This window comes from Leptosomus discolor, chromosome 1 (genome assembly GCF_034619465.1).
Source record: "Leptosomus discolor isolate bLepDis1 chromosome 1, bLepDis1.hap2, whole genome shotgun sequence".
NCBI classification, from domain to species: domain Eukaryota; kingdom Metazoa; phylum Chordata; class Aves; order Leptosomiformes; family Leptosomidae; genus Leptosomus; species Leptosomus discolor.
In genome coordinates this window covers 98,596,629-98,608,766 of record NC_141391.1, presented here as the reverse complement: position 1 = coordinate 98,608,766, position 12,138 = coordinate 98,596,629, and the positions used below count along the sequence as shown (strand labels likewise).

Here is a 12,138-nt window from a genome sequence, read left to right as displayed (position 1 = left end):
TGCACCAAAATGGGATCCCCGAAGCAACAGCCAGGTATATGAATACAAGATGGGACACAGACAACGCAGGGGTCAGTCAATTGCAGAGGACCACTGAAAATTCTGGTTTGGGCTGTGTTTCACAATACACATAGGTAAAATTTTCCACAGCAGGACAAGATGCTCAAGCATGCTCGATATGGAGCTTCTAAGTCTATAACAATCCTATGCTATCTCAACACAGGTGTTCTTCTTGTCCAAAACAAAAGCCAAACCCCAAGTTGTATTTTCGACACCTGGATTGCAAGACATTAGAGTGTGTTTACAATAATCATTGCTGAATGTCCATTACTATCCCACAGGTGCTGTGATGGTCACGGCATTTGTGGCTAGTCAAACCATGACGAGGACTGCGGGTGGAGTAGAAAGGATGGACACTGTGCCCACGATGCCAACTCGAGAAGGGAGCACACTCGGGGTGTCTGCTGGGAGTGAGGCAACGAGCCCAGCCTTCCACATGACAAGAACTGATGCCACTGCCACCGGTGTGGACACCACCAGTGGCAGCGCTGCCTCCGTGTCTCTCAGGCCCAGCTCGACAGCCACCAGCCGATCCTCCTCATCTCCTGTCGGCTCCTCCGTTGCCACTCCCAGCCCACAGCCAAGCAGCACCAGCCGCACCGCGGAGGCGGGCTTGGCTGCCACATCCCACCCACCCACAGCAGTCACACCCCCTGATCCTGCCTCCACCTCTGCTGTGACAAGTGTTGGGTCAGGCACCGTGCTGGCAGAGGCCACCACACACAGCCCATCTGCCAGCACGCCCAGCCCAAAGCCATCAGCTTCCACCTCCAGCACGTCCCCCGCCTCAGAGACCTCCGAGGCCAGCCTTTCATCCACACTGGGTGATCGTGTGGAGACGCAGACAGCGCAGCTCACCTCAGCACCCGTCACGCAGGGGCAGGCCATGGCGCAGGCAAACACCACGTCATCTTCCACGTGGACCTCCTTGCCTGTCGCAGCCAGGTCCTCTGCAGTTAACCGCGCCACGACTCCTCCCAGCAATGGCGAAAGTCCCACCACCGACCACGGGAGTGGCACGACAGCTGAGCCCATCGCCAAGACGTCACTGTCCCTCCCTGCCACATCTTTGGCGACCACTGCCATGATGAGGACAGTAGGCAGAGTAGGGAGGACGGAGACTGCGAAGACAATGCCACCTCGGGAAGGGAGCACACTCGGGGCATCTGCTGGGAGCGAGGCAACGAGCCCAGCCTTCCCGATGATGAGGACCGATGCGACTGTCACCAGTGTGGGCACAGCCAGTGGCAGCGCTGCCTCCATGTCTCTCAGGCCCAGCTCGGCAGCCACCAGCCGATCCTCCTCATCTCCTGTCGGCTCCTCCGTTGCCACTCCCAGCCCACAGCCAAGCAGCACCAGCCGCACCGCGGAGGCGGGCTTGGCTGCCACATCCCACCCACCCACAGCAGTCACATCCCCTGATCCTGCCTCCACCTCTGCTGTGACAAGTGTTGGGTCAGGCACCGTGCTGGCAGAGGCCACCACACACAGCCCATCTGCCAGCACGCCCAGCCCAAAGCCATCAGCTTCCACCTCCAGCACGTCCCCCGCCTCAGAGACCTCCGAGGCCAGCCTTTCATCCACACTGGGTGATCGTGTGGAGACGCAGACAGCGCGGCTCACCTCAGCACCCGTCACGCAGGGGCAGGCCATGGCGCAGGCAAACACGACGTCATCTTCCACGTGGACCTCTTTGCCTGTCACAGCCAGGTCCTCTGTGGTTAGCCACGCCACGACTCCTCCCAGTAATGGCAAAAGTCCCACCACTGACCATGGGAGCATCATGACGTCTGAGCCCAACGCCAAGACATCCCTCTCCCTCCCTGCCACATCATTGGCAACTCTATCCATGATGAATTTTGGGAAATCAACGTCTCTTTATCCTTCTTCTACTGGAAGTTGCTGTGGGTATTTTAGTACACGTTACTAAATTTAATTTTTATTAATTTTTTTGAGAAATTGAGTATATTTTTCTCTTATTCTTGCTATTTTCAGTTGGAATTTTAACTTTTTAAGTATGAATTTTATGCAGAAACATGAATCATTGCTTATCCATGCATTTCTCAAGAATTGCATCTCCATTCTGCAGTTATATTTGAAATTATACACAGTTTTTGTAAAATCTCCAGATACAATTTCAGAGAAGGAATTCTGAGAGAACAACTTTAAAAGCCATAATTATGCAACTATCAATCAAGGCTGTTTCTACACCTCAGTAGAGCACTCCTGGATGGAGTAAGATTCCACTGTGTGCCTATCTCAGTGATAAACCACGGTGATAGGCAGGTTTTTTTGTATGTTATTATGAAGCACATTATTAAATGCCTATCTCTGTTCTGAACTTAGGGTTTCCTAGTGGCATTTTGGTAACCCATCCGCCTCGTGATAGCAGTAAGTGTCAAACAGGTTTCCACCTCAGAACACTTGTCAGAGCAGCTGCCTTGCCAGCAGTGAGAAAGCCTAGAAGCAGGTAGAATGATACCCATTTGTGTTTTGGAGCCATCAAAGTATATTATGATGTACTTTGTATAAAAATTATAGTATGATTTACATCTACAGATCAGTTTACTTCTGCTTTTGTGGGGATTGAAGTGAAAGGCTGAAAGCATCCCTAAGAAAAGTCACAAAAATTTATATTGGTTTCGTTTCATTCATATTTTTACTTCAGTATTAAATGTGTCTAATTGCAGAAGTGAAATGAACCGCCCTCATCTGTATGAAACTTTCTTTCACTTTACAGTGCCAGTGTCCATCAACGTTCAGAATGTGACTGGGGAAGCAATACAGTTCAGCTGGACTGGTGGCAGAACAGGCAGCTTCTACTCTGTCTCCCTCATGGATGGAAACCAGGAGATAAATAAAACAACTACAGAAGAGACAAAAACTGTGTTTAAACATTTACTTCCTGGTCATGTATACACAATATCTGTGGCAGTATTACCTTGTCCTGAGAACAGCTGGACGTCAGTTAGTGTCCGAACAGGTATTTCCTCGATCATCTTGTCATTTCTTCTTAATGAATATACTCTCAGAATATCTTTTAAAAATATGCTTGGATTTTATTTCATAGACTATTATTCCTGTAAGTTGTCTTTATCTATCTGACTCATCCCCTTACTTGGATAGGACTACCTGGCTTAAATAGGAGTTTGCAAGAGTGAGTGCTTATTCTGTAAAATTTCTGACCTTGCCATATTGTTGAACTAGATAATTCTGTAAAAAAGTCAGGATATTTTGGTTGTAAATTTAACAGGAAATATTCTGGCAATGCATTGTACATGCTTTTGTGAATGCAGGCAGTCATTAGTTGTCACTATTTACTTTTTAATTTCATCCTAGGATACGGACTTTAAGACAGACTGTTTAATTGTATCACTGTACTAAAGCATAAGAAGAAGAACATAAGCTATATTGTTTCTCAAAATCTCAGCTACACCTGTGAAGTATCTTTTAGGAAGGATGTACTCCTGGACGCTTACATCCTTTCCCTTAGCCAAATGCTTTTGACTAAACTTTCCGTATCAGGTACAGGGCCTCCGAGGTGACACTGTCTTCCTTACAAGCCATTTAGGGACTGTACTTATAACCTAGTTCCCGCATTTTAGCATCCAGGGCCCTCAACAGGACCTTCTTAGTTGAAGTGTCTGTGCACTGACAGTCATCATGTCATGGGTACCTTTGTAAAAGATGTTGCAGGCAGACAGGAAGTTGCTTTTCTTGAAAAATCTTTCCCTGACCACACCAAAACCGTGTAGTGCCCTTAGAGCAGTGCCGAGCCCGAGATCCATACCTGTCTCTTAACAAGGTTTACAACAAGTGGTCTGTTAAGTATAGCTATGTAGTTGCAAGGTAAGAACTATAGAGGGTTCTCATCAACTCATTAATAAGCCATCTTGAGAGGCCTTAGGCATTTTCACTCCGCTATTTCAAATTAAATGCAGCTCTGGAATTGCAATGTTCTGATGTTCTGAAAACATTTATGAAATCATCAGCATAAAAGTATCCATGGCAAATCCATATTCATTTTCTTTTGTGCTAGCATTGCCCTCTAGCTTAAGTACTCCCTTTTCTTCCTTTTCTTATATTGTGCCCTCTCTCCCTGATACAAACTTTTCTAAAGACAGTGCTCTCACCCTTCGATTGCTAGACAAGCCATTCTTTCCTAGTTTCCTTTCGTAAGAAGAATTCCTCTCTGCCTTGGAGGCCCGCATCACTCTTCATTTCTTTGAAACAGAAGTCACTGTTCTTGAATTAAATGGGATTACACACAGCCATCCAGTCAAGGTTGTACCAGTGTGCGTGCCATATTGCTAGTATTCCCATTTCTACTGGAAATGCATTGAACGATGCGTCACAGGACAACACATGCTTTTTTCATAGCTGCATCACAGATCTGATCAGCTCAGGCACTGAAGTCCTTTTCTCTTCAACGCTTGTGCAGCCAGGTTAAAGAAGGCATCGTTATTATTAATCCCTAAATGCACAGCTTTCAGGAAATATCATTCCAGTGCTGCTGCTCCAGCCTTAGCTTCATCCAATTCTTTCTGGAAGATACCTCAATTATCCGCCATGTTAATAACACCTACTAACTTCATACCATCAATAAATTCTGTGAGCAAACTCCTGCATTTTTTGGCAAGATCTATAATGGAAATGTTGAACAACTTCTGCACCCAGACTGATTCTCAAGGAACACCAGACATAATATCCCTCTAAAGCAAGATTTCATCTTTTAAAGCTACCCATTGCCATGTCGCCATGTCCCCATCAGCCGATTCTTTTAGACAAAACTTTTTCCACTAAAAATTTACCACTTGTCACTGTATAATATTGCTTTTCTATCATTGGAAGAGATCTGAAAGTCAGCTTGTCAAAGGGAGCTACTGGGTTATTTTGGCATGATCCACTTTTGATAAAACCATATTGCACTTTATTATACTTTCTCAGTGGCTGAGGAAACACTCATGATTTCTTTGAATGTCCTTTGAAAGATCTAACTTGACTTTTGTCAATTGTTTCTTTTTTTCCCAGAATTTCTTGACCTCTAAAATATAACTGTCTTTGTTGCAAGCCTTTTTTCAGTTCTCTGGTGGATTGTCTGATTATTCTCTAAACCCTTCTAGGGCAATTATTCTAGCAGTTAAATGTGAGTTTCCTTCTTATGGTCTTACCCTCTATCTTAGGCTTTAGGACCACAGAGCCAAGGAATTCTTATCATAATTTCCATTCAAACCTTTCAATACTTCAGTCCACTGGCTTTCATTTATTAGTTTCCCTATTTAAAAAAAAAAAATAATCTGAATTTATTCTGTAATCTGAAGCCATCTGCATTAGCAGAAAAGTGTTTGCCAGCTAATTAAAAAGAACATTAAAGGCCAAGTCATCTGGATTTTATGTGGAGTTAAATATTATGTTCAATTCTGTGGAGAACTACAGTTCTCTACTACAGATCTACACAATGAGATAGCCATATGAAAACTGCAGTACCACCCTTCACTAGAGTTTTGACCCATTATAAAAAAATTCCAATTAGCCAGTCTAGACAAGTATACTGAGGTTTTAAGACTCCACGATGCATATTGTTTTCAAATGAAATTGCAGGTGGGTTTTACTTCCGAAAACTCTATCTAGTTTACCTGAGATGTACAAGCATGTAACAGCACAACCTGTATCCTTAACTCTCGCAAGAAACTATAGAGTTCTCAACATTATTTCAGTAAAGTTCTAAAACACCACCTACCCACCACCACTGCCTCTCTTTTGATATACTCCATTTTTATAATCTGCACCTTCAGGTTCTCACTGGGCAACAGGAACTGCTGCTTAGGTGATTCCTTGGCCATGATTAAATGCTTTTACCTATTTCCTCCTTTTCTTACTAGCCACAATCACGCATACACAGAGGTAATTATCTTGGGTTTTTAATTTATTTTACAGATCCTATTTCATGTTTCAACAGAACTGAGTTTTGCTTACCACAAAATACTGGCTGTCCTGACTTAAAATATATTGTATGCTCAGGTAAGTTTTATAGAATTTTAAAATTTGTTTATTCATAACTATGGGGTATTATTTCACAATATAGTATCTTTGACTATGTTGCCATCTGCTTTATTATGTCGATTCACATAGATTCTGAAGTTCACAATTCTTTTGTAAGGAAGCTGCCTTCATCAAACTTCAGTGTCAGCTTCCAGCTCTGTGTTTAGTCTGGACGTTTCTAGGTAAAGCATACTTCTTTTGTCTTAGGTCTCAACCATGTAACCATGAGGATTTAAACAAACTCAGTGCCTTGCAAAATCTAATAGACTGGTCTTCCTTCTGCTGAAATCAATGGGAAAGCGGCGGTTGAATTAGGGAGTAGGATGCACCCTGAATAATATAGGAGTGACTAGCAAGTAGTGAGGATTGTGATGGCTTATGAATTTGAAAAGGAAGATACTGAACTCTGAAGGTTCAGGAGCCAGTGCATTAGACACATGATACAGTTTCTTATTATTTGATTATTTTCTGGTTTTATGAACTGATGTTATAAATATATGAGATAATATAGTCCAAAAAGCAATTGTGGGGTGACATCCTGGGATTCACGTGATTGTTTCACATTTTCTTTTCCAGATTACCAAACATTTGCCTGCAATGTTTTGTTAAAAAGCGAGACATTTAATAATACGCTTTATAATTCCAAGAGTGAAGGCTACAAAACAATGTCTGAAAGTATCAAAACAGAAGTAAGTTACTGCAATCTTCTTTCTCACAGTGAATGAACTAGAGAAAAGTTTTGCCATTAGCAAGATCAATCTCCTAGATTCATTGTTCAATCAAGATTGTGTCAGGAGAAAAAGATAATCCCTCCTTGATAAACCAGCGTAGGAAGCACAAGAACTGTCTTGAATGAAGCACAGAAAGCATGTTGTTCAACGAGGAGGGGTATGTTCCATAAGTCTTCCCCAAATGTAAGATATTTAGTGAAAGGCACTTTAAAATCCTCTTTTTATAAGCAAAGTAGCATCCCTTTCTGATTTTTTTTGTCCGACCTTACTAAATAGATGCCTCTGTAGATGGAAAAAGAGTAGTACTCAAAAATAACATTTCAACACATACTTGGAAATATGGGACATTTACAAGTGTGTACTGCTAGTCCAGATCATTGTCAATTTGCTTCACAGCAGCGGCTGCAGGACTGGAGAGTATCAAGGGGTCCACATCAGGGAGGAACTGAGGAGAAAAAGTGGAAACTTAGAGACAGTGGGTGAGCCTAGTAAAGCTGACATGCAGAGGCAGCAGTCTGCCGCTCAGCTGCCTTTAGCAGGGTGTTAAAGAAAAGGACTAATAATTTACACACCTCTCAGGAATTCTGACACATATATAAGCCTGCCGGAAAGGTAAAAGTACTGTAAGATTGTAGTAGACAGCTTTTAAATAACTAACATAGAAAATTATTTTTAGGGTGATTATCATACCTTTTAGCTAAGAATCTCCACAGATTTCAATAAGCAATAATTAACTTGTTCTCACAACGCCAACTCAGAGGTAACCTTATCTTATGACTGCTAGCATCTTCATTTCATGGATAGAAAATTTACTTTAGTACCGAATGCAAGAGGAATCCCTTTACTGTCTTTTAATAAGCTTTCACTCAGGCCTTGTGCAACATGCCACCATGGCTGTTACAACACTTTTCTTTAAAAAATGGCAAAACCAAAGAGATGCTGTACTAACATGACTGAAAATGTAGTCAATTTCTTTTTTTACAATTTGAATATTGGATAATTTCTTTTAAATTTCACAGTGCTACCACACTGTAGTTGTAGTTTTGAAATTTTACACTTTTGCCTGCATAGGGCGTGTTTCCTATCCAGACCACTCATTGTGGTGAGGAAAAGAAAAGCATTTTTTGAGTCTGGTCAGAGAAATTAATGCAATACGTAGTTTCAGGTGGGGGTTTATCCCAAAGAAAAAGATGGAGGCAGACAGCTGAGCAGTGACTCAGAACAAGGTTCATCATAATCTATGAAAAATAGTAATCTTTCAGACTTTTCAGGTAAAGTATCATCTTTACCCATAGCAAGAAGATACCTTTTTCTTAGTGGGTTGAATCAAACAATTTTCTGTAAAGGTTAGTCCTGACAGAAATGCTTCAACCAGTCTTACTTAGAAGGGAAGACTGCTTGTTCTTGGCCTATATCCACATGAAAGCACTGGGCAAGACTGTACTTTTGGAGAAATCAGCGTAAACCTGAAATCATTCAAGTAGGTGTAATGGGATTACACTTAGTTTATGCCATAATGATTGAGAGACAAATCAGACCCTTGCCTCTCTTTGCATAGTTAGTCCGTTATGTCATGATTTTGCTAATCTGCTGACAAAAACATTTTATCTGTTCTAAACCTCTAATATCAAGTTCTGCACTGGTGTGTCCGCATGACCATGTTATGTTTTGTTGCATGTGTTAAAAAAGCTAGGGGACACTGAGGATAACTTTAGAAATGTTAGGTGCAGTTTGTAGATTCCAAATTTTGTACAGTTAGGGTCCCATATGGGCTTGTAGCCTATGAAAGAGGATAACCAGTTTCCATGCATTATTTACTGATAACTAGCTAAACAGAATACTGCTTTCAAAATACATTGTTCTGGAATCCTCCTTCAGTAAGTTTTTTAGTGGTATACACAAAAACTACTGTCGTTATTAATTTATTTGTTATTCCAAAGTGATTACACTGAAATAATGATAAGTGCAGAAAATTAATATCCTAATATGTGTACGCTGCTGTGTGTATGATGTGTGCGTTCCTGCTCTGCCTCAGCTGACTGACACATGGAACAAATACCAATTTCAATTTACACAGGTTGTTAGAGAAATGCGCATTAAACTGAAAGATGACCACTTTGATATCATTATACTTGGATTCAGACCTGGGAGTGTGAGTGCTTATTTTATTTCCTTTCTGCAAAAACAAGAGCCCGTCGATGTGAATGTTATGCAGGCACAGTTAAGTCAAGTATTGAAGAGCAAGTTCGGTGGCCAAACTGAAGTAACTGTACAATGTAAGTGATGGTGAAACAGCTTCTCTGTGATACTATGGGGATTAAAGGGTCAGACCTCCTGCTCTTCTCAACATCTGACAAATTAACTTCTTTCTTTTAAGATACTCAAATATTTCAGATAACCTATTTCAGCATTCACAGAACACATAGTCCACATATCATGTAGATTATGGACCTATTTTAAAGAGCCACTACACGTACCCAGTTCCACACTCAAAGGATGGGTTCTCGTCACATAGAAGGAGGGCTAAGTGAGTTTCTTGTTGCACATTTGTACCTTTCACGCTGATCCTAAAAGACTGGCTTTCAGTGGAGAAGGGGATAAGGAGACTTTTTTGACCAGGCATCTGCAATACTTCTCCCTGAATAGAGATGTGATGGAAGGGTTCATCTCGTCCTCTGGACAGCCCTCGAAAACCTTTGGCCACTGCTTCCCTGGCCAGAGGTGGTGTGGATTTAGCAACACAAAGCACTGCAGAGATGCAGAGGCTGAGAGGGAATGCAGCAATTGTACAGAAAGATATTAATCCAGAATACAGTAACTGTCATGCTCATGGCACTGATAATGTGCTTATTGCCTTGAGCTCCTATGAGTTGGGGGCTTTTCACGCAACATAGATTCTCCCTGTGCGCCAGATAATACTCTCTCTTTGTAAAATGCTGGCTAGCACTGTAATTTAGTCTATGTGCCTTTCCACCATTACTATATGCATTTTTACCGGAGAGGAGGCATGCTTACATGTGCTAAAGGGCTTTCATCACCTTTATCTGACAAACAGGAAGCTTTCTGGTTTTGGCCTATCAGTTTAGAGACTTTGGTTTCAATGGACTCTCTAGTGGAGCAAGACATAGGTAGGTGAGAGTACAGCTGGCAGACCAGGTCCCAATGAATTTCACGAAATTGCTTGTGCAAGTATAAGGAGGACTGTGAGGGTTAAATTATGTGCAGCTCCTTTTCATGGCCCTTTTTTCACATCTTGCAGTGAGTCTTTGTTAAGATACAGACTGGAGTTCTCTCCTCTCAGAACCTTCCAGGTACTTTCCACCAAGAAAATCCTTGGAGCTGCTGGTTATGGAGGTCACCAATAGATCACAAGAACCTTCAGAGAGAGAGAGGGGTCCATAAAATTTTCTAGTTATCAAATCCTTACTACATACAAAAACATTTTTAATATTCAACAGTTTCAAAGCTGCCAAACAGTAAAATACAGCTGTCACTTAGGGCTCCAAGCTTTCTCATGCCTACTTTTTACTGTTTCTAGCTAACATTTCTGAAATGTGTTTTCAATTTCCAGCTCTGTCTGCTCAGTCATCAACCGAAACAAGTTCCAACTGGAAAGTGGCAGTGATTGTCCTCGGAGTTTTACTTGGAGTTGCATTAGTGCTGATTCTTCTGGTAACATTGGTTTACATCTATACAAAGAAAAGAATGGGTAAATACTTGGTTGAACCCGTTGGACTCCTGGGAAATTTTGTGTATAAGCACTTATGAGCCATCAGTTTCATTTATGTACTTTGGGTAAGGGCAAAAATTAATATATTTGTCTTAAAATTCTATGTAATTTTTTATATTAACTTCAGAAAACTCTATCTTCTCCTTCCCAATGTCCATCATCAAACTCCTGAGCTCCTAACAACCTCGAATGAATCATCCTTCCAACATTGCTCTCGGGTATGGAGTGGGGAATTTTCCCCATTGTACATGTGGTAGAGTGAGGCCTCTCTCCTCTAGAGATGATTCCTAACCATTAACTATAAAGAGAGATGGGATCTGAACCATTCAATGTTCTCTTATAGTTAGATGACACAGCAAACAGAGTATCTGATCTTAGTACTTATGGCAGGTCACCTGAATACACAGCTGAGCTCCGAGTCATCCCATTGGGCTTTATGCACTTGGCCAAGGGTGATTCACCTCACCTGAGATTTTTATTACCACATGAAGATGCCTCTTTCTCTCCAGTGACTGCAGAATGAGCCCAGGGCAATTAGTGTTCTAGCATAGGCAAGTTGATTAGGAGCCTGAAGGGAAGTGGGACAGATCTGGGCTATATGCACTTTCTATAGGAGTCTCTGGTGGAGCAGGATTTTGATCTGGAGGCTTCTGAATTCAAGGTTAGTTTCTTTAATTGTTGGGCTATGAAGAAACAACTGCCTTTCTGTGGCAAATGTATAGCATGCTGAATACAGGTGTGGGCTAATAAGAAATCAGTAATTGCATAGCCTTAACGTGTTATTAGATGGGGGAAGGGAGACAAAAGGTTAAATTGGGCTGAAGTACTTTGCCCATCTATTTTTGCCTGTCAAAAACGGTTGGCTGGGCAAAAGTGTGTCATATAGTGCCGTTTTGCCTTGCTCTTGATAATCCCAAAGCAGAGTCCACTAAAAGCAACCTGAAGGATCCTGAGGCATTGGAGCAGACCTTGTGCTTTAGAGCAATTGAATGAAATAGACCTTATTTGTTTTTACCACACTTAGCTACAGTCCTGGTGAAGTTGCAGACTGTTTCTCCTGTGGTGTATTTTTTCTCCTTGGAACATGTTATTGAACAAACTATAAAGGGCAGTATATTGCTGTACATATTTTCAGTGGGATTTATGTATTTAATCTCCAACCAGTTCTCCCTCTGTCTGTGTATTTTGTCTGTATGCCTATGCTTAGCATTCATGTTGAGGCACTGAATATCTTGTGATGTTGAGGCCCTGGCTCATGCCCCCCCCAACAATTCAGGCCCTTTGTCTTTGTAGATTACGTTATGGTTAGTTGGCATGGGTTACAGTAAGGAGGTGTCCAGAACTGTAGCATGTTGTGGGGCATCAGCAGACAAAGGATCTCAGCAGAGTGGCGGTGCACAAGAAACTCTGCCATCCTCTGCAGCCAGAGTTTATTTTTTTTATACCTCCTTTCCTGCACTACATTATGGCTTCTGGAGAAACCTTGCCGAGGACCCTGGCTAAGCAGAAGGATGAAGCCATCTTATGTGTTGGCCTTACTGCAGAAAGGCTGATTTAGTTCGGGCTGATTCATCA

The 12,138-nt window shown here is 42.0% G+C and overlaps 1 protein-coding gene across 1 annotated transcript; it reads left to right on the top strand.

Moving 5' to 3' along the window:
* The first annotated feature begins 379 nt into the window (after nt 1–379).
* LOC147416263 (uncharacterized) lies at nt 380–10,601 on the top strand. The gene is made up of 6 exons (XM_086482222.1): nt 380–1,964; nt 2,801–3,043; nt 5,998–6,081; nt 6,679–6,791; nt 8,911–9,109; nt 10,405–10,601. The coding sequence occupies exons 1-6, from the start codon at nt 380–382 to the stop codon at nt 10,599–10,601; spliced, it is 2,421 nt and encodes an 806-aa protein (XP_086338348.1).
* Nucleotides 10,602–12,138: the final 1,537 nt, after the last annotated feature.

Bases quoted from the DNA above. Each gene is read 5' to 3' on its own strand.
- LOC147416263 (XM_086482222.1), top strand. From the start codon at position 380: ATGACGAGGACTGCGGGTGGAGTAGAAAGGATGGACACTGTGCCCACG. The intron at 6,082-6,678 runs GTAAGTTTTATA...TTTCTTTTCCAG, and splicing joins AAAATATATTGTATGCTCAG to ATTACCAAACATTTGCCTGC. The intron at 9,110-10,404 runs GTAAGTGATGGT...TTCAATTTCCAG, and splicing joins AACTGAAGTAACTGTACAAT to CTCTGTCTGCTCAGTCATCA.